Source organism: Psittacula echo, assembly GCF_963264785.1.
Source record: "Psittacula echo genome assembly, chromosome: 1".
Taxonomy (NCBI): Eukaryota; Metazoa; Chordata; class Aves; order Psittaciformes; family Psittacidae; genus Psittacula; species Psittacula echo.
Genome location: NC_137735.1, coordinates 85,625,483 through 85,648,903, shown reverse-complemented (window position 1 = coordinate 85,648,903; position 23,421 = coordinate 85,625,483). Strand labels below are relative to the sequence as shown.

At 39.2% G+C, this 23,421-nt stretch overlaps 1 protein-coding gene across 14 annotated transcripts in view; it reads right to left on the bottom strand.

Annotated features, from left to right (window-relative positions):
- The window catches only part of ATF7IP (activating transcription factor 7 interacting protein), a 115,122-nt gene that overhangs the window by 35,523 nt on the left and 56,178 nt on the right, over positions 1-23,421 (bottom strand). For 11 of the 14 annotated variants that reach the window (XM_080616494.1, XM_080616489.1, XM_080616482.1 and 8 more), the window contains exons 2-9: positions 19,228-20,288; positions 11,777-11,863; positions 7,416-7,561; positions 6,189-6,326; positions 4,243-4,308; positions 3,423-3,496; positions 2,400-2,488; positions 491-1,120 (exon numbers count right to left, since the gene is read on the bottom strand). In XM_080616494.1, the coding sequence (XP_080472620.1) occupies positions 491-1,120; positions 2,400-2,488; positions 3,423-3,496; positions 4,243-4,308; positions 6,189-6,326; positions 7,416-7,561; positions 11,777-11,863; positions 19,228-20,281 (2,284 nt within the window). In that variant the 5' untranslated portion in view covers positions 20,282-20,288. Of the gene's footprint in view, positions 1-490; positions 1,121-2,399; positions 2,489-3,422; positions 3,497-4,242; positions 4,309-6,188; positions 6,327-7,415; positions 7,562-11,421; positions 11,471-11,776; positions 11,864-19,227; positions 20,289-23,421 lie in introns of those variants that run through there. The other 3 variants (XM_080616486.1, XM_080616493.1, XM_080616487.1) reach the window with 3 other exon arrangements.

Here is a 23,421-nt window from a genome sequence, read left to right as displayed (position 1 = left end):
ATATTAACACAATTTGAACACTGTGTTCAGAGACTTTACTTTAAATTCAATAAATGTAATACTTTGGGACTAGGTTAGCATTCAGTTGCGCTTTTCTCCCCTCAAATTTTGTTCACTTTTAAGTCTTGTGAAAATTATACTTTCATTTCTGTATGTCTTTGCTTAGATTATTTTGAGAGACTGTATTAAAAACAAGTATCAAGTTGTTTCTGGTAGAAGTTTCAGACTTCATGCTAGAAATTATATAAACGAAGCTCTAAATAAAACAAAGCTTACAGAGCCACACTGCTGACTCCTAAGGAGAGGCTGTTTTAGAAAATGGGTGGAAACACATTTATGACATATATGATTTTGATCGTGACAATTTCAGTGGAAAGGTAACCCAGAAGCAGCATCTCAGTAAAATACACTAATAAACAGATTTCCACCGGAGTGCAGTTTGGTGTTTCCCTTTGTGTCTTCCCAGTGTCAACATTCAAACATAACTTACCAACTCTGGGTGCTGTAACGGCAAGTGGTTCAGCAGGAGCTGTACTGCTAAATGCAGAAAGGGGAATCTTCATCTGTAGGGGAGCTCGACTGCTGGTAGCATTATGAAGTCCTGAAGTAGCCACTGTGGGCAAAGTCCTTGGGGCCTGGGCAACAGGATGTGCAGTAGAAACAGCCTGTACTGCCAACGTTGTGCCTATTGACACAGCACTGCCTGGAGAGTTCCTCTGAATACTAGGACTGGGCACAGATGGGCTGTTATTTGGTTTAGTTGGGTTAGTTGATGCCAAAGACACTGTAGTTTTGGTAAGGCTACCAACTGTAGAAGAGCTTTGTACGGATATAAACTCAACGTTGCCTGACTGCTGGTTAGTGACCAAAGTTCCTGTGTGGCCTTGCAGGAGCTGAGGCTGGGATGACACTGCCACAGGTACATGCAAGATTACAGGCAAAGACTGCAACGAGACAGACACTGACTGAGTGCTGCCACTGGGCACTTGGTTAGTGCCTACAACAGTAGCTGTGTTAGCTGCGGGAAGAACTGTTGTTGTCAAATTGCTGGTAGAGGTCACTGGAGGCTTCGGATGTCCACTGACAAGTGCTGGAGGAGCAGCAAGACTGGAAGCTGGCACTACATAAAGAAAACAAAAAACCATCAAAACCAAAAAATGTAAGCCTCTGAACCAAGTGGGAAGTTTTGCTCCAACACAGCAAATGGAAAAGACTTATGATTAGTGTGGTGAGTCACTTGAACAGGTTTTCCAGAGAAGTTGTGAATACCCTATCATTGCAAGTGTTAAAGTCAGGCTGGGCAGGGCTTTGAGCAACCTGGTCTAAAAAAAAGACCTCCTGGGCCATGGCAGATGGGTTGGACTAGATGATCTGTAATTAATGGCCACTTCCAACCCAAACCATTCTATAAAAAATGTGGCATATTATTAACTTCTTTTTTGCCAAAAAATGCTATAGATACTCTTTTTTAATGTTGTACACTCTGATACTCAATGGTCTAGTTAAAGGCACAATTAATACCTGCTCCTGCTTGATAAACTATATATAATAGCAAAAATATAGGATCTACAAAGAACTATGACACAAACAGGCTCAAAGCAAGCTCAAAAAATGAACTGTTGAAAGCACATGAAATATAGCGTTTTAAACACTCATGTTAATTATGACTAACTAACTTTGTATAGGAAGGACCTTGTATCCAGAAAATTCTACTGAAACCAAGAATGTGTCAGAGAAGACACTCACTTTTGAGCAACAAAATTTAAGGATTAAATCACAAGCACAATACAAGCACAACGCAATACAGAAAGTCAGTATATGCCTACTGTGAAATGATTCAGTGGAAAAGATTCAGTATTCAATATTACCTAAACTATTTTTCAAACCAAGGATTACAATGAATATAATTAATAGTGGATTTGATTCTACATTCCCTATAAAATTTTAATTAGAAACTAAATTTAACTTGACTCCCTTAAGAAGTGGGGCTTATGACTTTCTTTAGTTCCCCATTCAACTTCTGTAGCCATTAGGCAGAGGGTAAAATCAGCATCCTACGATTAAGTACAAAATACTGGCCCATGAGCCATGTGTTTCACTTCTCAGCAGCTGAGAGACTGCAAGTTTTGCTGCCATACCCAGACTGCCATTTGCTGAAGCATGTAATTTACCCACATGTTCTGGTTGGCCAAATCAATACATTTTTTCCCATTACTTGGTAAGCAGACTACACTAATGTAAACTGGGAATGTGATAAGGAGCTTAAAATAATGATTTTTGATATTAGAAAATAACAAGTCATAAATACCAATTTTGCTGTGTTCAGTTAGTTATCTAATGAAAAGCTAGAAAACTTGTAAGAAGAGAAGTGTGTTTGTAGTCCATAGACAGTTTCTCACCTGTATTCACAGGGGCTTGAAAAGTTACTGGTGTGCTCTCTCCTATATTTCTCTTTGACTCCAGCATCTGCCTCACTGTGTTGGCATTTCTATGGAACAAAGTTTCAGTTAGCATTTCTCAATAAGCCACACTGGGCATAATTATGATCAGTACAGTGTAAAATTTTACTGCTATTCTTTCCATGCAAATTAGCTTTGAATATTCCCCTACTAAAAAAAAAAATAATGCAGAACTATTTGTAAATTTTCAAGTGCTTGCACTACGTTTGCCTTTCACCATAAGAATTTTCCCTTCACAGAATCACAAAATGGTTTTGGGTTGGAAAGGACTTTAAGATCATCTAGTTCCAACCCTCCTGCCATGGGCAGGGACACCTCACACTAGACCATGTTGCCCAAGGCTCTGTCCAGCCTGGCCTTGAATACTGCCAGGGATGAAGCATTCACAACTTCCTTGGGCAACCTGTTCCAGAGCCTCAGCACTCTCACAGTAAATTACTTGTTCCTTGTATCTAACCTGAACTTCCCCTGTTTTAGTTTGAACCCATCACCCCTTGTCCTATCGCTATAGTCCCTAGTGAAGAGTCCCTCTCCAGTATCTTCATAGGCCCCCTTACTGGAATGCTGCTATGAGGTCTCCATGCAATCTTCTCTTCTCCAGGCTGAACAGCCCCAACTTTCTCAGCCTGTGTTAATGTTAGGTGACCAGCCCCCTTATCATCCTCATGATCCTTCCTTAAAATTAAACTTCCATTTTACCCATTATATTTTAGCTGCTGAAACAACACTCATCTCTGTTCACCTAAGAATGGATTCGAAATTGTTCATTTATGACTTCTGTGAAAGAAAACTGAATTTTACAACTGAGGAATAATGAAGGGAATGGAAGAACACTAACTAAAAATACCAAAAGAAAAACCCAGCAAAAAACTAAACTGAAGATACAAGGATTATTCATTACATTAGGTATTTCAAGTGTCCTACTGTAATTTTTACATGGGCACAATGATGTGTTTTGCTTACCGATATATTACATTGGCTGTGTTTGCAGTGTCACTTGCTGTTTTTGCTGAAGATAGAGGTGTATTTGGTGAAGTCTACCGAAAAAGAAAACAAAAACAAACAGGGGGGGGGGGAGGGGAGCGGCGGGGAGGAGGGAAGGGGGGAGGAGGAGAAAGGTGATGGGGGAAGGAAGGAAAAGCCATAAAAAAATAACCATAAGTCAGCTTGTAAACTTATGCTTTCATTACATTTCATTATACTTCCATTCGTATTTGTGTGAGAGAGAAATTTTCTGGAACCAACACCGCAGGAGAACCTGACATGTTTTATATCTCCCTAAACCTCCTTGGTCCTCTCCTACATCCTCCCTTTTTGTAAGTCTCTTCTCCTTCAGGTATTTATAGGATGAGAATAAGAACTTCCACCAGAAAATTAATGGACTTCTAAGCTTCCACTTCTTCACAGTAATTAACCTAAAATATTTATTCCAGACACAGACAAATGCTATTGATCGCATGGGGTGACAAACTGTACCCTTCTATCCCCAAAATCAAGGTACTGGGATTCATGCTTATTTACTTATTTGCTTATTTACTGAAGTAAATTAGAGTTAATTACATACAGTTTAAGGTGTTTTCACGCTATTAATGCCTAAAGAACCTTCTGTACAAATCAGAATTACATAACAGCTACTAAAATGATATTCTTTCATATCACTGCTTTTAACCAAACAAGACAAACCTACTTTGTGAAGTCATATCTTTCTGCATGTAAAGTTTCTTTATTTTTCAACACAAGGTTAAAGCTAAGTCAGAAACAAACAAACAAATCTAGTTCTTACTTCCTGTCTTTTCTTCAAGTCCTCTCTGGCTGCTCCAAACCGCTTTGTCAATCTAGCAATTTTAGCCTAAATGGGAAAAAGATGAAAACAAGCAAGCAAAACCATAAGTATCCTCTCCAAGAACCATCAAAGAAGTTATACAAACTATAACATATATAATTAAAACATGAAGTCAAAGGCTATATTCATACCAGGGAAAATTATTCCTCCGTTGAAACATGGTACAACTATATTACTTAAGAGCAGCAAAAAGACACACGTGTATCAGTCAAGATAAAGACAAGTTACTGTCCTTCCTATTCACAACTGCACAAACAGAACCCATCCTGCAAAGATTCATGTGATAATCTGCATGAATGAAAGCAACTGAAAGCATCTGTTTCAACATCTTACGTTCCAACTGTATTGAAAAATGCACCCCATTTAATCTTTCATATTACCTATTCTTCCCCCACTTATCCTATTCCTCCTTCTCACTGACATATGGTGTATCACACACCCTACTCTCAGGTTTGTTCTACTCTATTTGATGCTCAGGTCTCAGGTTCATTATCTTCATATGCAGTATTTTTACATCTTGCATTTACTTCTTGTGCTCCCCTCAATATACCATTTTGTGACCATGCTCTCTATAATTCACCTTGTCTACACTGCAGCTCTGATGGCTGACTTACTCTGGAAGCAGTAGTTGTGCCCTTGTTCTGAGCACGTACTTGTTTATGGGGTTTTTTTGTTTGCACAGAAGAGTTAAATTCTTTTTACAAACTCCTGAAAACACTAGGTTAGCACTAGAAGAATTGAAGTTGTTTTTTCTTTAAAAAGAGAGACTTTAACATACTATAATTTCAGAACTTCTTACCTAAAAAGAGCTGGTCCATTCAGAAACCTCACCTCTTCCACATTTTTACAAAGGAACATCACAAGCTACAATTATAGCCTGTCTTTGGTTACATTTTATTTCAATTTCTGTTCTTCTACAACATAGAGGTGGTTTTGGAATGCACATGGCAGGGGGGTTGGAACAAGATGATCTTAAGGTCCTTTCCAACCTTAACTATTCTATGATTCTACCTTGCGTAATAAAACCATGTAAGCTTAGACTGCAAGTACAGTAACATCAACACATCCACAGCCTTATACAATGTTATTAATTTGGCACTGCAGTTAATGGCTAAAGACACTGATACACAACTATACTGAAAGCATCTTAAGTATCATTTAAAAAATGTCTGGGGTGGTGAGTGGGAAGAATTATGTAGTATCAGCTGGTCTGGCAAACTCCATACTTTTTTTTATATTCAAGGTAAAATGGCCTTATTGCTTTAATTTGTTATGACATAAGCTTTTAACTGTCACTTCAAAATTCTTTTATGTTTGTGATGTTTCTCATGCCACCACTATCTACATAATTTCTATACAGAATGTTAGAAAGCACACTGCATTCAACACTAGCTATTTGCCTCCTTGCTAGAACGTAATTATTTAGTTTCTGGGGAAATAACATGGACAAGTAGCATGCGATGCTTCTTTGTTTGAACATTGTACAAAATCCAGTGCTACTGTCTTCTGCTATCTGCAACTTTTCCGGTTTTAAGCAAATTCCTGTTTTTATAGGGGTATAAGGTATTTTCATACTTAACACTTATTTGAAGAATGTCTAAATGGAACAGAAGAGTGGAAAAGCAGTTGAATAACAGTTTGCCAGAAAGAATATTTGCTTTGGCTTTTTTTGATGATTAACTGGTTGCCTTCTTGTTTCTCAGTAGGAAAACAGAATTTTACAATTCAAAAGCAACATTAGTATTTGCTGCTCCCCCCTACCCCTTTCTCTCTGTGGAGTCAAAATGACTTCCCTATTGACAACTACAGGAGACTTACTACAAAATGTTGAGGAACTTAGTTTTAAATTTGACTACAGTATACAGTCCAACACACACACAACTCACCTGCAGTTCGGTAAGCACTGTTTTATGCCTTTTGCTACATTCTACTTTCTCTATTCGGGTTTTCAGTTCCGCCAGAGTCTTGTCAAACACAGCACATTGTAAAGCAGTAAATTTTTCATCTAATAGTCTCTGGATAACCTGCAAAATTATTATATAAAGAAAGAAGAAACATAACAGTGCAATCCCAGAATTTTGGAGACCATCTATAAAAATATTTTCAATTCTTAATAAGTACCCTGCTACAAACAGAACAATGACAACAGTTGTGCCCTGCAAATCAAGTAAATCTGTAGTCACTAGCAAGCATACGCTTGCACAGCTAAGAAATGTTTCTACATATATTTTGGCAAATACAACTGGTCCTTCTTTGCCATCAATTCAAGAAATTAATTTAATTGCAGTATGATGTGCATAAAGCCTTATACATATAAAAAGAGCTTTAACAATAGAAGATATTTTCATAAACTGCTGTGTTTACACAGATTGATTTTTCCTCTTACTCTTCTGTTTTGAGAAGGACACTGGCACTCAAAGAACAGAAACTAATGCCATGCAACAAAACTTCATTTCTGAGATGCATTTTCCCTAGCAGAAATGCTGTGTTGGGTTTTTATCAGAAGCTAAAAATGGAAAGAGAGACTGATTTCCATAAAGTTTACCTGATGCACCTCATTTTTTTTCTCCCTCCCATACCTACTGCAGTGCAAAAAAATTCCTTAGGAAACAAAACAAACATGCTTCGGTTTTCTGCATCCTACATTAATGAAGTGACAACATGCGTTAGCTAACTAATGGAAGAAGGACACAAAGTTTTTCCTTCAAGACCATAGGTTTCTTTACATGCTAATGGTGCAAACAGACAATTAACTGCTCTATAAAAATCTGCAAGACACAATTTTGACTGCACTCTTGTTTGGAAACAAGAGTGGTTTTAAAGCTAGGTACACAACGAAGTGCAGCACATAGAAACCTTTACCACACTGAAATCTCTCTTTTTCTAAGATGAAGTTTAAGAGTTTAAATATTTCACACATTTCAAATGTAATTCTTGCAGAATAGTTTTCAAATAATATTTAGTCTCTTACAAGTAGGGCTATATAGGACTCCATATGTATGAAGACACCTTTGTTACTTGAATTATGTCAAATTTTCAACTGCAGAAAAAGTGTTGGAGGGGAGAGGGGATAGGAAGCAGATGCGTTTGCCATCTCTGCACCTCCATTCTACCTTTTGTAATTTTTGGTCAACATCCTGTCTGGCTGTAATTTTTACTTGGAGTTCTGCTTCATAATCTTCTCTCATATATCTACGACGTTTAGAATGAATGCTATCCATGTCCTCAGATCTGGAACGCTTTCTCCTTGACACTTCACCTGGAACAATGAGATACGAGTGAGGAACCTTTCAAAAAACAGGTATCTGCAGAATGCTGTGATTATTAGGAAGCTTATTTGTCCCAAGTTCAAGCTTTTTCATCCAAAACTTGTAAGAATGCTTCTAGAAAACCCAGATGTTTGATGACATCAAAGAATTACAGCTGTCGCTTTGGTCTTTGTACACAGGCCTCCCTGTGAGTTCCACTTTGTGACTCACCACCAAACTACTGCCCCAAATGCAAAATGGCTCTAATACCACTATTCTCTTCTTCCGAACTTGCCTCCAGTTCTTTCTGCTCCTATCAGGACCATTCTATAATGAAACATGGCTTCCCAGAAGCAAAACAAAACCCTCTTCTGCAAAAAGAATCCTCTGAATTCCAGCCAAAAAACCTACATTTCATCCTGCCTGTGTCAGCAATAAACCTTTTTTCTCACCTGCTATAAAAGTTTACCCTGTATCTCCAATTCCTGACTGAAAATAATATTCAATCCTTTTTCTTACTTCTTGGGTGAGAAGGAAAGTAAAAATCTAACAAAAGAAAAGGCTCATATCAGAGCTATATTATAAAAGTAATTTCCATCACAGCAATGAAGCACAAAAGAGACTTCATTAACTCCTCCACCTCTTGACACTACGGAAATTATGAGGAAAGGAAGTTATAGAGCATACTGTGGGTACCTGACTGCTATCAAAACTCCAAAGACCACAGCTCCCAACCCCTCTACCACAAACCTGAGGATGATAAAGACAGAATTAGTGGCACATCAATGAAGATTCACTGGAGACTGAGAGCATAACAAATAGTTACTTTCCACTGCCATAATTTTTTTCTTTACTTATATTACATATACTCTGAGTCATATTTCTTTTTCTTTTAGTTTAGATTTTTTGATGGTTAAATTTTGTTAGTTCCAGTCTGATCTGATTTTTTGATATTTTTGTTTAATTGCACTAGAAAAGCATTAATGTACTGAAAACGATTAAAGAATCTGCATGACAACCTAGGTTATTTTTTAAAGTTTGTGAAAGCATAGGGCCCCAAAGTTTAGGTAAGTTTTGTAGTGGCACAGGGCTCTTCACAAACATTTGCAGAATGCTGAGTATTTGCAAGCACTATAAATGTCTAAGGTATGAGGTTTTAATATTATTTTTTTTTTTACTTTTTCCCTTCATTTTCCATTATTCCATGTCATTACGGAAAAAAAGAGCTACATCTACATCTTTCTTTCATCCATCATAAAAACTTGTAGAAATAGAAAAGAAAAACTAAATAGTTAGAACACTATGCCCAGACTACTGAAGACAAGTTTATTAGGCTCTTCCATACAACTCTTTCCTACTCCCGGTCAGTCTCTCTAGAAAAGTCTTAACTCTAAATGGTACAAGTAATTTGTAACATCAAAGAGCTACTTACATACTTAAGAGAACATGTTTAATATTCAGGTAACTTGTTCTGAACCAGATGCTCTGTATGATCTTACTGCAGTTAAGATTCTCTTTAGAGAGCTTCAGGGTGTTTGCTACTAGAGGAAAGGATATCTAAAGGAGGCTGTGACTTCTAGGAAATCCCAGCAAATTCTAATGAACTGTGTCAGCTTTTCTTGGTCAAAGGGTGCTTTGTGCTTGTGTCCCAGCTGATTCCTTATGAAGACTCAAACACCCTTTGAGCAGGTTTAAGACACACACCTGTATTACTGCTGAGCCTCGAGTGTAGCTCCCAGTGAGCAGCTAACATAGGGCTTTGTACAGCAGGGTGTACAGAAGGAGGATGGTCCCTGCATTCAGTAATGGTAGTTACATGACACACAGTGTGGTCTCCAGCAGCCACTGGAACAACTCTCACTGTAAACTCAGAGCCTCCACCTAGACTGAGCTATTCTGGGGGAAGATTAAGTTTTGCAAGTCTTGGGCTGCAGAGCTTACCTAGGGCCTCCCAGTCTGGCTGAAGTTATGGCAGAGGAAGATGAGCTTCTTGGCTACAAATGTTGCAAGTAGTGAGAAACCTGCATTGCCAAGTTAAAGGAGCTATGGGAGGCAGTCAGGAGATGGCGCAGAATCAGAAATCATGAGATTGACTGGATATACTCCAAGACCTTGCAGCCTCAAGAACTGCAACCCCTAGCTGTACCAAAAAAAGTAGTCAGAGTCTGAGCTTATCCACATGGGAAATGGAGACTCCTGTAATGACAAAGGCTGGAAACACCAAGACAGCAGCTCCTGCTCTGCCTGTGGATGCAAAGGACAATGACAGATCTGGTTCAAGTGCCCTTGTAACAGATACAGGACTGGGAGCTATGCCCAGTGAAAAGACTGAACTGGCTAAGCCTGACCCATGCAGTGGGACTGCATATTAACAGCAAGTGACTCCCTGCCTGCAGGGGATGGAGGCCCCTATCTTCGAGGGACAGGTGACCTGTGAAAAAGATAAAAGGCACTGTGTGGGTAGGAACGGCATTAGGAAAGCCGAAGCTCACTTTAAGCTGAATCTGGTAAGGGACATGAAGGGCAACAAGAGGGTTTCTACCAGTACACCAGCAGCAAAAGAAAAACCAGGGAAAATATGTCCCCTCTGCTGGATGAGGAACGGGAGCAAGTGACAAAGACACAGATAAAGCCCAGGTGCTCAATGACTTCTTTGCCTCAGACTTCAGTGATGTTTGCCTTCAGCAATGCCAGCTCCCTGAGACCAGTGGGACTGGCGGGAGCAAAGGCAGACAACAAACTGGACGTACCCAAGTCCACCCAAGCCAGAGGGATGCACTCACAAGCACCAACAGACCTGCCTGAGGTGACTGCAAAGCCATTCTCAACCTCTGGAAGGTTTCCTGAGGACAGAAGTGACATTTATTTTTTTCTAATCTTCAAGAAAGGCAAGAAGGACCCAGAGAAATAGAGGAAGGTCAGCCTCACCTGAATCCCTGGGAACATGATGGAGCAAATAATTCTAGAAACCATCTCTAAACACATTAATGTGATGGGGAATAGTCAGAATGGATTTATCAAGGGTAAATCTTGCTTCAACAGCCTGATAGCCTTTTATAATGAGACAACTGGCTTGGTGGATGAGGTAACAGCAGTGGATGCTGTTTCTCTTGTCTTTAGCAATGCTTCTGACACCCAAAACATCCTCAGAGGCAAACTCACAATGTATGGCCTAGATAAATGGACTGGCTCAACTGCAGCTGTGATTAGTGGCACAAAGTCCAGTTGGAGCTCATTGCTAGTAATGTACACCAGCAGATTATACTAGTAACAATACTAACATCTTCATAAATGACTTAGATAATGGGATAGAAGGCATCCTCAGCAATTTGCAGATGATACAGAACTGGAAGGAGTGGTTGCTATGCTAGATGGTTATGCTGCCATTCAGTGTCACCTTGACAAGCTGGAGGAATAGGCAAACAGGAACCTCATTAAGTTCAACAAAAGGAAATGGAAAGTCCTAGAGCTTGGTAGGAATAACCCATGTACTAGTACAGGCTGGGAACCGACTACATGGAAAACTGCTTTGCAGAAAAGGCCCTCGTGGTCTCCATGTATATCAAGTTGAACGTGAGCCAGCAATGTGCGCTGTTGGCAAAAAAAGCCGGTAAGATCCTTGGCTGAGTAAGGAGAAGTATTGTCAGCAGGTCAAGGGAGGTAATTATTCCACTCTAAGCAGTGCTATGAGACTAAATCTTGAGTCCTATGTGCAATTCCGGGCTTCTAAATACAAGAAAGACGTGAGCATACTGGAGCTTAGCGTAGGGCCACCAAGATGTTTTACGGACACGCATGTGAGGAAATGATAGCTGGCATTGTTCAACTGGAGAAGGCAGTTAGGGGAGATTTTATAATGTGTGTAAATTACCTGATGGGTGGAGAGTGAAAAAAGACAGAGCAAGACTCTTAGTGAGTACCTGTGAAAGGATGAGAGAAACGGATGCAAATTGAAATACAGGAAATTCCATTCAAATGCATGAAAACATTTTTACTGTGAAAGTGGTCAAACACTAGAAGGGGAACTCTAGAAAGTTTTGGAGTTACCGTCTGTGGAGGTACTTAAAACCTGTCTGGACATGGTTCTGAGCAAACTGCTCTACTTGACCTGGTTTTGAGTAGAGGGTCTGGAGCAGATAATCTCTAAAGGTCACTTCCAAACCTCGATGATTCTGTGCTTTTAGCACGAGCCAGCAGCAAAGAGTAATAGCTTTAACATTGCGTACTTCTCTCAGTGTGTTTCTCTTCTTCTTTGTGGGCCTCCTCTTCTTTATCCTCCTTACTTTCCTTTCCCGTCTCCTTTTCCACCTCTTCTACAAATGGAAGACAAAACCACATGTATTAATTATGCTGACTTACAAAAGTCTCATAGAGTCCTATTTTGACTAGTGAACTTAGAATACTTCTGAAAAATCATGCTGGGAAAAGTGAAATAAGTATGACACAGGGAATGCAGAAATAAAAAACCAGAATACTGTTCTTCAGAGCAAAAATTTGAACTACCACACAGCAAAACAATCCATTTTTAATGCAGTTAAAGTACTCAATAAACTGTTTCAGTTTATTTTTTGCCTAGGAAAAAAGTATTAAAAAAATCAGTAACAAAATACCACTATGCTCTATTTACAGTTGGCAATTTTACCAATTAACCTTATGGTAGAATAGGCTGAGATTCTTCATTTCTTAATAAATCAGAATTTTTATTTAAAGTGTTTTTCCTAATACAAAGTGTCACAATTTAAGACTAGTCATTTAAAAACATACAGTTTAGGAAATTCTGAAAGGAAGAAATATCAGAAGTATCACCCCCAAGTCCACACAGGCTGAAATGAAAATTGCTAACACTTCATGAAAACTTTACTATATGTTCCACGAATTTCCATTACGTGTTTCATACATGTGGTTATTTGTTACCTTCTGTGCTTGCTGGATACAAATAAAACTACAACTTTTAAGATGACATTAGAATCTATCAAGAATGTAACAAGTCAGCACTGTTATACACATCTTGATCTGTACAGTTTCCTGTTTTCACTGTTATTCACAAAGATATGCTTGATATTCTCTTAACACTGTATTTTGTCTCTATAATGAAGAATTTTTTTTTCTTTACATTTATACAAGTCACCTAAGAAATCAGGAAAAAAAAGAGTCAGAAAACCCTAAACTGAAATGATTATATTTTTCATTTTTTTAATTTATGCAAGACATAATCATAGAATAGCTGGAAAGGACTTTAGATTATCTAGCTCCAAGCCCCCCTGCTAGAGGCAGGGGACACCTCATACTAAACTATGTCACCTAAGACTCTGTCCAACCTGGCCTTAAACACTGCCAGGGATGGAGCATTCACAACTACCTTGGGCAACATGTTCCAGTGCCTCACCACCCTCTCAGTAAAGAATGCCTTCCTTACATCTAACCTGAACTTCCCCTGTTTAAGTTTGAACTCATCACCCCCTGTCCTATCACTACGGTTCCTCATGAAGAGCCCCTCTCCAGCAACCTTGCAGGCCCCCCTTTAGATACTGGAAGGTCTCCACACAGCCATCTCTTCCCCAGGCTGAACAGCCCCAGCTTTCTCAGCCTGTCTTCATAAGGGAGGTGCTCCAGCCCCTGATCATTCTTGTGGCCCTCCTCTGGACTTGTTCCAACAGTTCCATGTCCTTTTTATGTTGAGACACCAGAACTGTATACAATACTCCAAGTCAGGTTGCACGAGAGCAGAGTAGAGGGGCAGGATCAGCTCCTTTGACCTTCATACCACATACATACTTCAAAAGAGATCTCATTTAGTTTTAAGCTAATAAAAGTGGCATAGTGCCTATACAACCTGCTTTTTAAAACTTACAGACAAGCTTCCTCTATTTAATTGCTATCAATAAAATAGGAATTACCTAAGAATCTAAAGTAGAGCCATTAAGTTCAAGAGCACTTTTTTCACAATTCACAGATTTTAATATTCAACGGAAGAATACAAATATTCCATGGAAAGATACTAAAATACCACGTTACAAATTTTAAAGCTGAGCTTTTTGAGTTCTATGTAGTAATACACAGTAATTTCAGGAAGAAGTGCCTTCCTTGCACACTTTCATCATTCTGACCAAATTTAGCTCATTTAACTAGAAGTAGTTTATACACGATACACAGCTACACCTCTCTAGTCAAGAAGGTTTGAACCACAATTTGGAGATAATTTCACAATTGCCTATCAGCAGATTTTTCACTAATAAGCAGTGCTCAATGTAAGAAGGACATGGAGCTGCTGGAGCAAGTCCAGAGGAGGGCCACAAGGATAAGGGGGCTGGAACACCTCCCGTATGAAGACAGGCTGAGAAAGTTGGGGCTGTTCAGCCTGCAGAAGTTGCGTGGAGATCTCATAGCAGTCTTCCGGTATCTGAGGGGGTCTACAGGGATGCTGGAGAAGGACTGTTATCAGGGACTGCAGTGATAGGACAAGGGGTGATGGGTTCAAACTAAAACAGGGGAAGTTCAGGTTAGATATAAGGAAGAAGTTCTTTACTGTGAGAGTGCTGAGACATTGGAACAGGCTGCTCAAAGAACTGGTAAATGCCCCATCCCTGGCAGTGTTCAAGGCCAGGCTGGACAGAGCCTTGGGCAACATGGTCTAGCATGAGGCATCCTTGCCCATGGCAAGGGGGTTAGAACCCAAGGTCCTTTCCAAACCATTCTATGATCTCGTTATACTGATGCTAGACAGGAAGAAGCAATGAATGCAATCCTTAAAAAAAAAAAAAAAAAAAAAAAAAAAAAAAAAAGAGTTTGATGATATAATTTGATATAATTAAGTTACCACTGTATTTATAATTAAGTTATCTTAAGTCACACAATTTGTTGTGGATCTGAGTTTTTTACTCGGTGTTTGCCTGTCACTGAACAGTTGAAAATACCTTTTAATAATTTCTACAGCTGCAAGCATTGATACCTGCTAAATGACTGATTGGATGCATATTTAGATGTCAGTTCTGCCAAAATATACACGTAAATGGAAATAAAAATAATGAGTAAGCCTAAGAGCTTCTGAACAGTATCTGCAAGTTACTCTGAACTGCAGTCATGCTCTCACTATTCCATAATCCTGTAACTGCAATGTTTTCCTTATAGCTTGGCTAGAACAGAAGTGTGCCCGATTTCTAGTTTGCAAAATCCAGTGGATCAAAAACGCAGCAGTTGTGTCTTTGCCACTTTAAAGAAACATCTTTCCACCACATATTCAGCTCCCATTTGCAGATATTACAGACCTCCTTAATCTTCTATTGGATGAAGAAAACTTAAATTCTTTTAGGCTTTCCAGTATAAGGCTTGTTTCCCAAATGCTGAAATATTTTTTTGCAGCAACTCTCTGGAAGCCTTCAATTTTCCCTTTTTGAATCAAAAACCAGAAATAAGAATATGACTGCAGAAAAGTGGTTTCATTGGTGCCATTTAAGCCTAACATTTTCCTGTTTATGAATTCAAGAACTTTGACCGCTAATTCTGTCACAACACAGGAACAAAGGTTCATGTTTAGCTGTTCATCTGCCATTCACATGCTCTGAAGATCTCTTCAAACACCACTTTCTAGAAGACAAGCTGTAGTTTTTTAAATGTTAACTGCATTATTTATTCTTAGAAGTTTGTAGTTGGGTGTGTTGCTTGACTTCAGACTCCATTAATAAAGATCAGTAACAAGTAAGCTCTCTTTCAAACTATCTCTGGAGGGCACGTAAAGCCATTGCTGTGGAGAAGCCTAGAATCAAGGTGTCCAGAATGCACTCAAAGTGCTAACAATTCTGAGAAAGAGAGACTTCAGATTTGCTTTTGGCAGACACACTCACCTGGTCAAATTTGAGAGCATATAGATTAAGAGACAGAACATAGCAACAGCTACAACAGGTAAACCCAACAGTTCATTTAATCCAGGATTCTATTGTCAACACTTTCATGTCAACTGTAGGTGATCAAGTAAGGAAGAATAGAATGAGAAAAAACATATTTACACAGTCCCAGAAAAATTCCTCCACTTTCTGAAAAATTGCTGGTGGAAGACCTCCAGAGCCATAGGGTTTCTGTGAGTGATAGCCCTCAAAAAATTCCTCTTCCACAGAATACAAATGTAGCTAAACTTTTAACAGTCACTGCTGCTAGCAAGGAGCTCCATAATTCTCCAGATGGAGAACCATCTTTTCCATGCTTTGATCCTGACTCCCACTTTTTCCCTTCCCTCCATTTGGTATGTGAGGCTCTTGTAGAAGAAAAGACAGCAAATATCCATTCCCCCTACCACTTACCACATACAGATCTTTGCCACATCTCTCCCTCCATCTCTTCTTTCAGGCTGAAAGATCCTATTCTAAAATACAGTCCCATCTTTGCCTAGAAGTTCTCTCTTTGATATGCTATGAGTCAGAAAGTAAAGAACCTGTAGGAGATGAGCTGACTGTAATATGGACAGAGGGGATAAATTCAATCCTGCATAGACAAAAAAACCAAGCCCCACAGAGCAAGAAAATAGGGCCATCTAGAGGCTATATTCAAAATAGCAACAAATAGAAATTTTCAAAATGGAGATAAGAAGCCTGTGACTTTCAGCCAACAGAATGAAGATTCCCTCTCTACCCACAAATTTACAGTTACTGAACAGGTACAGAATTAAGCATCATGGCTCAATGCTCGTCATCTCAAGTACTGGTATGAATGCAGCACAAGAAACAAGAGGAATTACTAGTTCACACACAACTGCAAAATTAGGATTTTGTTTGGATTAGAGACATGGTGGGACAGATGAAATACCTACAGCATTCCAGACAATGAACACAGTCTCTTTAGGAAAGACAGGGTGGAAAGGGTGAGGAGCATTTGTGCTTCATGCAGAGGAGCACCCTGAGCTTTGCCAGGGGACAGGTGATGAGCCAGCTGAGTGCTCGTAGGCAAGGAGAAGGAGGTAAACACCATAGGCAATGCTGTGCAAGTCACTCAACTTGATCAAGGAGAGGAAGTCAATAGAGTCATCTCACAATGCTGCAGGCCTTAGGACTGACTCATGTGTGTACTTTAACTGGAAGTGCCGTGTGATTTGGCACAATCCAGGTGGTTTCTGGAGTGTACTGAAGATATTTTCTCAACACAGGCAACTGATGCGTCAAGACACTCTGGATTTATTATCACAAACAAGGAAGAACTCATCTGGAATGTGAAGGTCAAGAGCTCACGAAGGTTCACCTGCAGCAACCATGAGACTGTGGAATTAAAAATCCTGCAAGAAGTCAGCAGGACAAATATCGTAACAGTCCTCCCTCTCATGGCAGCTGATTTTACCTACTGACCTAGTTCAGGACCTACCTGGTAGTTTCTCAAAGGGGGCTCCCCTGGAAAGCAAAAGGACCCAGAAGAGCTGGTTGTTCTTTAAGGACAGCTTCCTCAAGGCAAGAGTACTGTTCATTTTGTTGTGCAGAATGTAGAGGCAGCATGGAAGAAAGCCAGCATGGGGGAAGAGGGACCTCCTGACAGTTCCAGTGTAAAAAATACACACGAGGAGCAACTAAGAGGACTACAGGGACATTGTCCAGTTGTGCAGTAATGGAGTAAGAAAAGCTGAAGCTTAACTGGAATTGAAACCAGTGAGAAATGTGAAGGGCAAGTAGGGCTTCTGTAATTACAATGGTAGCAGAAGGAAAGCTAACGAAAACTGTGGGGCCACTGCTCTTTGGAACAGGCAACCTAATGAGTGAGGAAATGGAAAATGCTGTGATACTCAACTTTTCTGACTCTGTTTTTCATTGGCAAGTTTCTGTTGGCTTCTGAGAGCAGAGGGAAAGACTGGCAGAGTTTGCAGAAGCGAAGTGTTATCCACCACCAATGAGATACAGCTAGGGCACACTTAAACCAGGTGGATTCAGAGAAGTCCACAGGTACAGATTAGATGTACCCAAGAGTGCTGAGGGAGGTAGGCATTGTGAAGCCCCTCTCTTCCATCCTCATGGCAACCAAGGGAAGCTCCCAATGACTATAAAAAAGGAAACACCACAGCCATTTTCAAGACAGTCAAGAAGGACGATTAGGAGGAACTAAGGCTGGTTGGTCTCAACTGACATCTTGGGGAAGTTTGGAAAAACTCCTCCCAGGAAGCCACTGCCAGGCACACAAAGGAGAGGAAGGTGACTGGGTCAGGCTGGATTTAGTAAGGACAAATCACGTCTGACAGACATGGTAGCTTCTCACAACTGGCTCAAAGAATTGTCATCAGTGGTATATAGTCCAACTGCTGGCTTAGTACTAGAGGCAGTTCTCAGGGATCCATACTGGACTGATGCAATTTATTGTATTTACTAGGGGCAGGAGGTCACACTTGGCAGGTCTGCAGACAAAAACTGGGGGGAGTGGTAAATACTCTGTGAGGCATAGCTGCTGTTCAGAGGCACAGTGGCAGGCTGGGAAATTGCGCTAACACAAAGTGCAGCAATTAGAAATGCCAAGTCCTGCATCTGGGATAGAATAATCCTGTGCAACAGGACAGGATGCGGGTTGACTGGCTAGAATGATACTCTGGAGAAAAGGCCTTAATTCCTGGTGGAAAACAATCTGAACATCATTCAGAAACGTGAATTAAGTTCAATAGCATTTCAAGGGGTAAGAAATGTGTCCAGTAGGACAAGGGAAGCGATTCTCTTGTTCACCACTTGAGAAACCCCGATCTGGAGCACTATGTCCAGTTATTAGATCCCAAATACTAGAAAGGCACTGACAAAACCACAGCAGAACCAGTGAATGGTTACCAGAAAGGTCAAGGGAGTGAAGTACATGTTATATAAGGAGAAGATGACAGAAATGGCTTTGCTCAGCCTTAACAGGTGAAGACTAACTGGAGATTGTACTGCTGCCTTCCGTCACATAATAGGAATTCAGAGAAGATGGAGCCACTACCCTTTAAAGGTGCACAGCAATAGGACAGGAGTAAAATAGGACAGACTGTAAAGGACATTATTCAGTTTAACACTAAAAAAAGGATAAAAATCTTTGACTAACTACATGAAAAGACTGATGTACCATGTTCCTACACTTAATGATTTCAAATGTTAATAAGTTAGCATAGCTATCAAATAAGTTAGATAAAACTCATTGTAAGTTAAATGAATAAAAGCTATATGGCATAAAACTCATACATGACTGTGTTTCTAATGAAATCTTTCCAATGCTGTGTTTGGGTGGAAAAAAAGAAATTTGAAACAAATGGCACTTGTGACATTCCTGGATTATCAGCATGTTCTCACTGTTACTATTTACCTACACATTAAAGAAAGTTCAGATTCTTTCTTACTCTCAACAACAGTTCATGAACTTCCCAGAAATCATTCTGTTCTGTATTTGGCAACTACTCACCTTTCCTCTTGTTTCACCCACCACCTCACCCCAGTTTGCAGAATATGAGAAAAAAACCCCAAAAACCCAACAAACCAACCAACCAAACCAGATCTTGATGATGACAGTGTTTTTGTGTTACGTGTGGTTTTTTTTCTGGGCCTCAAATTTTACCCTTGAAACCTATGAGACTGTCACACACAACTGGCAGGTAAGACTGCTTTTTTGACTGAGAAACATATCAGAAGTGTGTCATTCTCAGAAATGAACAAAATCCCAAACTTGAATTAAAACTACCAATTTAGAAAATTCTTACCTGGAAGACTTGACTTGTTTGGTAATATCGCTTCAGCACATTCCTCCTTCTCATCACAGGGATCCTCTTCATCAGACAATACTAAGAAAGCCTCTTTTGGCAGACTTTCACTGCTTTCCTGCTTGGATGGTGAACCTAAACAGCTGTTTATTTTCTCTTCTAAATCTGTGACTGTGTCATCCACTGGAAGCAGAGGGCTTTTAGAAAAACAGCCCAGTTCGTCTTCAGCAGGGGCTAGTTTTTCCAAAATTGGAATAATTTCATCTGTTTCCATAGAGTCAGTGTTGTCCAAGATACTGTCACTTGGCCCATCTGCTGTTTTCTGAACAGTCGTTTCTGGAAGACCTGTAGTGCTATCTTGTACGTCCTTTGCTTCCTGGTCAGCTTCCATGCTGCTAGAGATGGCTTCTTCTCCAGCAGCATCTGCAACAGTTACTTCTTCAGTGCTCTTTTCCTCACTAGATGAATTGGAAGTAATACTTAAGCCATGTGTTTCTACCTTCTCTTCCAAAGAGTCACTAATACCACAGATTGATTTCCTTTCACCTTCCAATGGGATATCGCTCTCTCTTTGGTCCAAATGATCTTTTGTATTATTTTTTTCATGGAAGTCATCTTTATTGCTACCAAGAACTCCATTTTCAGCCTCACAAGCTAAAGCAGTATCAGTATCTTTACCTTGCTCAGGAGTAACATTCTCTGGAGACAGTGTTAGAGGTTTGGGTTGTATGTCACTGACTATGTTGCCTGCCCTACTTTCAGGGCTTTTGGCTTCACTAGTTTCATCAGAAGCTGTTCTTCCTTCTTCAGAATTAACACATAAGTCCACTACGCCATTAACTTCCCTCTTGTCCTCCATACAGTCTGTATTGCTTAAAGGGGAATTTAAATCAGAATCTCCATTCTCATGCTTTCCATTTAACAGTTTAACTTCAGTTGTCTTCAACAGCTCCTCTTTAACCTTATAGACAGCTTCGAGTTGTTGTCGATCACTTACTCTCATTGTTTTTCGTGCTTTAAAGACTTTTTTCTGACGCTCATCTGTGTTATCCATCTTGATCCTTAAAAAAAGTCAGAAAGAACTGTGAAGGTAACAGATTATCACCATACTAGCATTCCTAAGAAAGACTGCAGCATTTGGCATGTTTAAAAGCAAGCCAGTATCTACAGCAAACTGCATCTACAAAAACAAAGAAACACCTAACAACACACTTAAATTTTATTTGTCCTCAGAAGATGTGAATACAAGTTTCTACAGCCATGCAGCTGCTTGCTCACTCTCACCTCTACAGCGCTGCCTCCCCCCCCGCCATGGGATGGGGAAGAGAAAACTGCGAAAGGTAAAACTTACGGGTTGAGACAAAAACAGTTCAATAATTGAAATAAAAATTAGAATATTTTATCAACAACAACAATAGGAAAAAGAGAGAAATAAAACTCAAGACAGACAAGCGATACAGTTGCTCAGCCCTCGCTGACAGATACCCAGCCTGTCCTGTAACAGCAATCGACCACAATCAGCTCTTCCCAGCCAACTCCCCCCAGTTTATATACTGTGTATTATGTCCTGTGGTATGGAATACCCCTTCGGCTAGTGTGGGTTAGCTGTCCTGGCTGTGCTGCCTCCTGGCTTCTCGTGCCCCTCCTCAGTGGCAGAGCATGGGAAACTGCAAAGTCCTTGACTTAACAGTAAGCACTACTTAGAAACAACTAAAACACCAGTGTGTTATCAACTTTACTGTCAGACTAAAGCTAAAACACAGCACTCCATCAGCTACTAAGGAAAAAATTAACTATACCAGCTGACACCAGGACAGTATGCTTCACACACATGCATATGAGAAGATTACTCAGATCACACTACAATATTACATAGTAATATTCTGACTACACATTTTAGACCAATTGTCTATTACAGTAGTATTACAGCAAAACCAGGTAATGAGGTTTTCTAGCTAAAAATAGATTGTGCTAATGTAAGAGAGAGCAGACCCTCTTCTTGCAAGAAAGTAAGAAATATTCTTGGTCCATCAGTTTACATTTATTTTCTCTTTCTACAACTGTGTAATTTCATGAGATTAAATTAAATTTAATAACTTGGGTAAAATACAAGATTTTTCTATCAAGTAAATTTTAAGAAAACTTATATATACTGAATGAATTTTTGAATGCACTAAGATACCTTTTTTCTTCTCTATATATAAAACAGACCTTCATCCTCCGTATTTATACAATGGTTAACTGAACTTGGGTTTTATATAGCACTTTAATTCAAGGCCATTTGTGCTCATGAAAAAGAGGTTTTGTAGCTCCTTTCCAAAAAACTTCCTTTTTCAAAGAAAACTGACAGCACTGCCTTCCATATAATTTTATTCATTCCATCTACCGCTGCAAATATTAAGAAAAATAAGAACATTAATATATAAAAAAATTAAGGAAAATAGTGTTCAAAAATTTACTTCATCAAATCAATAAATTGAGTTAAATAATGTTGTTGAAATACAACAAAATCTCATTTGTATCTATTAAATGAATTAACCAAACAAACCCATAGGGATTTTTAAATTCTACTCCCTACCATGTGGTCTTGTTTTAGTTATGGTAATATTGTTCAAAAGCAGAAAGCAGTTAAGGAACTTGGTATATCCTAAATGAAACTCATCAACCAAGATCTTCAATCAGCTAATGCTAATCAACTTAGCTCTGCTAAAGCTACACCACCATCATATGTTACTCCCCTCTAAGAGATGGCTTTTCTTAAGTTTCTGAAAATTTTCAGAAGTTCACTTGGGTAACAGTAGTTAAAAGATACTACAGTGTAGAAAAAAGAAATAAAATAAATTAGGAGTTTAATTTTTTCCAGAAGCATTAGATAGGCAAATGGTTCTACCACTGACACAGGAGAATTATTACACAAAGGACACATCTTAAACATTTACTACAGTTCTTTTTGCATCTTCCCCCAATCCATTTCTATTCACAAAGCTGAGAAATTCATTAATAAACTGCATTTTGTCTTTTCAGGAGGGGGGTGTGTATGTATAAACATATATACACACACACAAAAGACTGTTGCCAACACTACGTCAAATCAGCAAAAAATACAACCAACTCGTCAAATTCACAAAACAGACATTCTGCAGCCTCAAAGTACTTAGACCCTCTTTGTAACCATACTTGCCTAAAGTTTCATTTAGGCAGCTATAATACTGGCCTTTAGCCTTCTCTTCATCAGCTGACAGTTGTTGAGCTTCCTCAGCGCTTCACTGCAGGTCATGTGCTTTAGGTTCCTATCACTTCCTAGTTTACTTCGGAGAGTTTGTTCACAAACAAAATTAACATTTATGCACTGCCCACCCACAATATTCTAGGATAAGACATGAATATATATTCTAAGGTACAATAAGAATTTGATTACCAAGACCAACTCTAAACCATACAGTTATGACAGACTGTATTTTACAATTATAAGGCTTCTTATACTTAACACAGCCTGACAAAAATATGGGCAATATAGAAAGCAATTAAAAAAAAAAAAAAAAGATTTTTTTCCCCTATTCCCATTTCCTATTAACGTGAGATTCCCTTCTACTTTATCTCAGTTCTCTTCTGCACAACAATCTAGAATCCTCATGTTTAAGTAACTGATGGTGCTCAAATGACTCTTTAATTCTCACCACAGGAACAGATGAACAAATCTTTACAAATGGTTACATCAGCTCTATTTACAGACCCTAATAATACCATTTAGACATGCATTTCTGCCAGTCTGAACTAGATTTTCTGAACAGGATTGTCTATTACTACATTGCCACTAGTGGGAGTAAAATACACCACCTATAGAAACACTGATCTGAAACATCACTTTACTTGATTTTTGAAAATATTCTCATCACATAACCATTTCCAGTCAGATGAAAGATGAACTCCAGGTGAGCTCTTCACGTCTCTCCAGAGTTTTCTTCATGCTAAATACAGTACCTTCATATTTGTTCATAAGAGATTTCACATAATAATTCTAGCCCTGAAGTTAGGAGAAGTATATGAAAACCTCTAATAATGTACATGCAGTTTTTGAAAGCATATTCCTTCCTTTTTCCCCATGAACTCAGGCATGTTTCTTCACATTACTATAAAAGCATATATCACTGTCATGTGATAGAGTACTGATCATCACACTCATATCCCATGCAT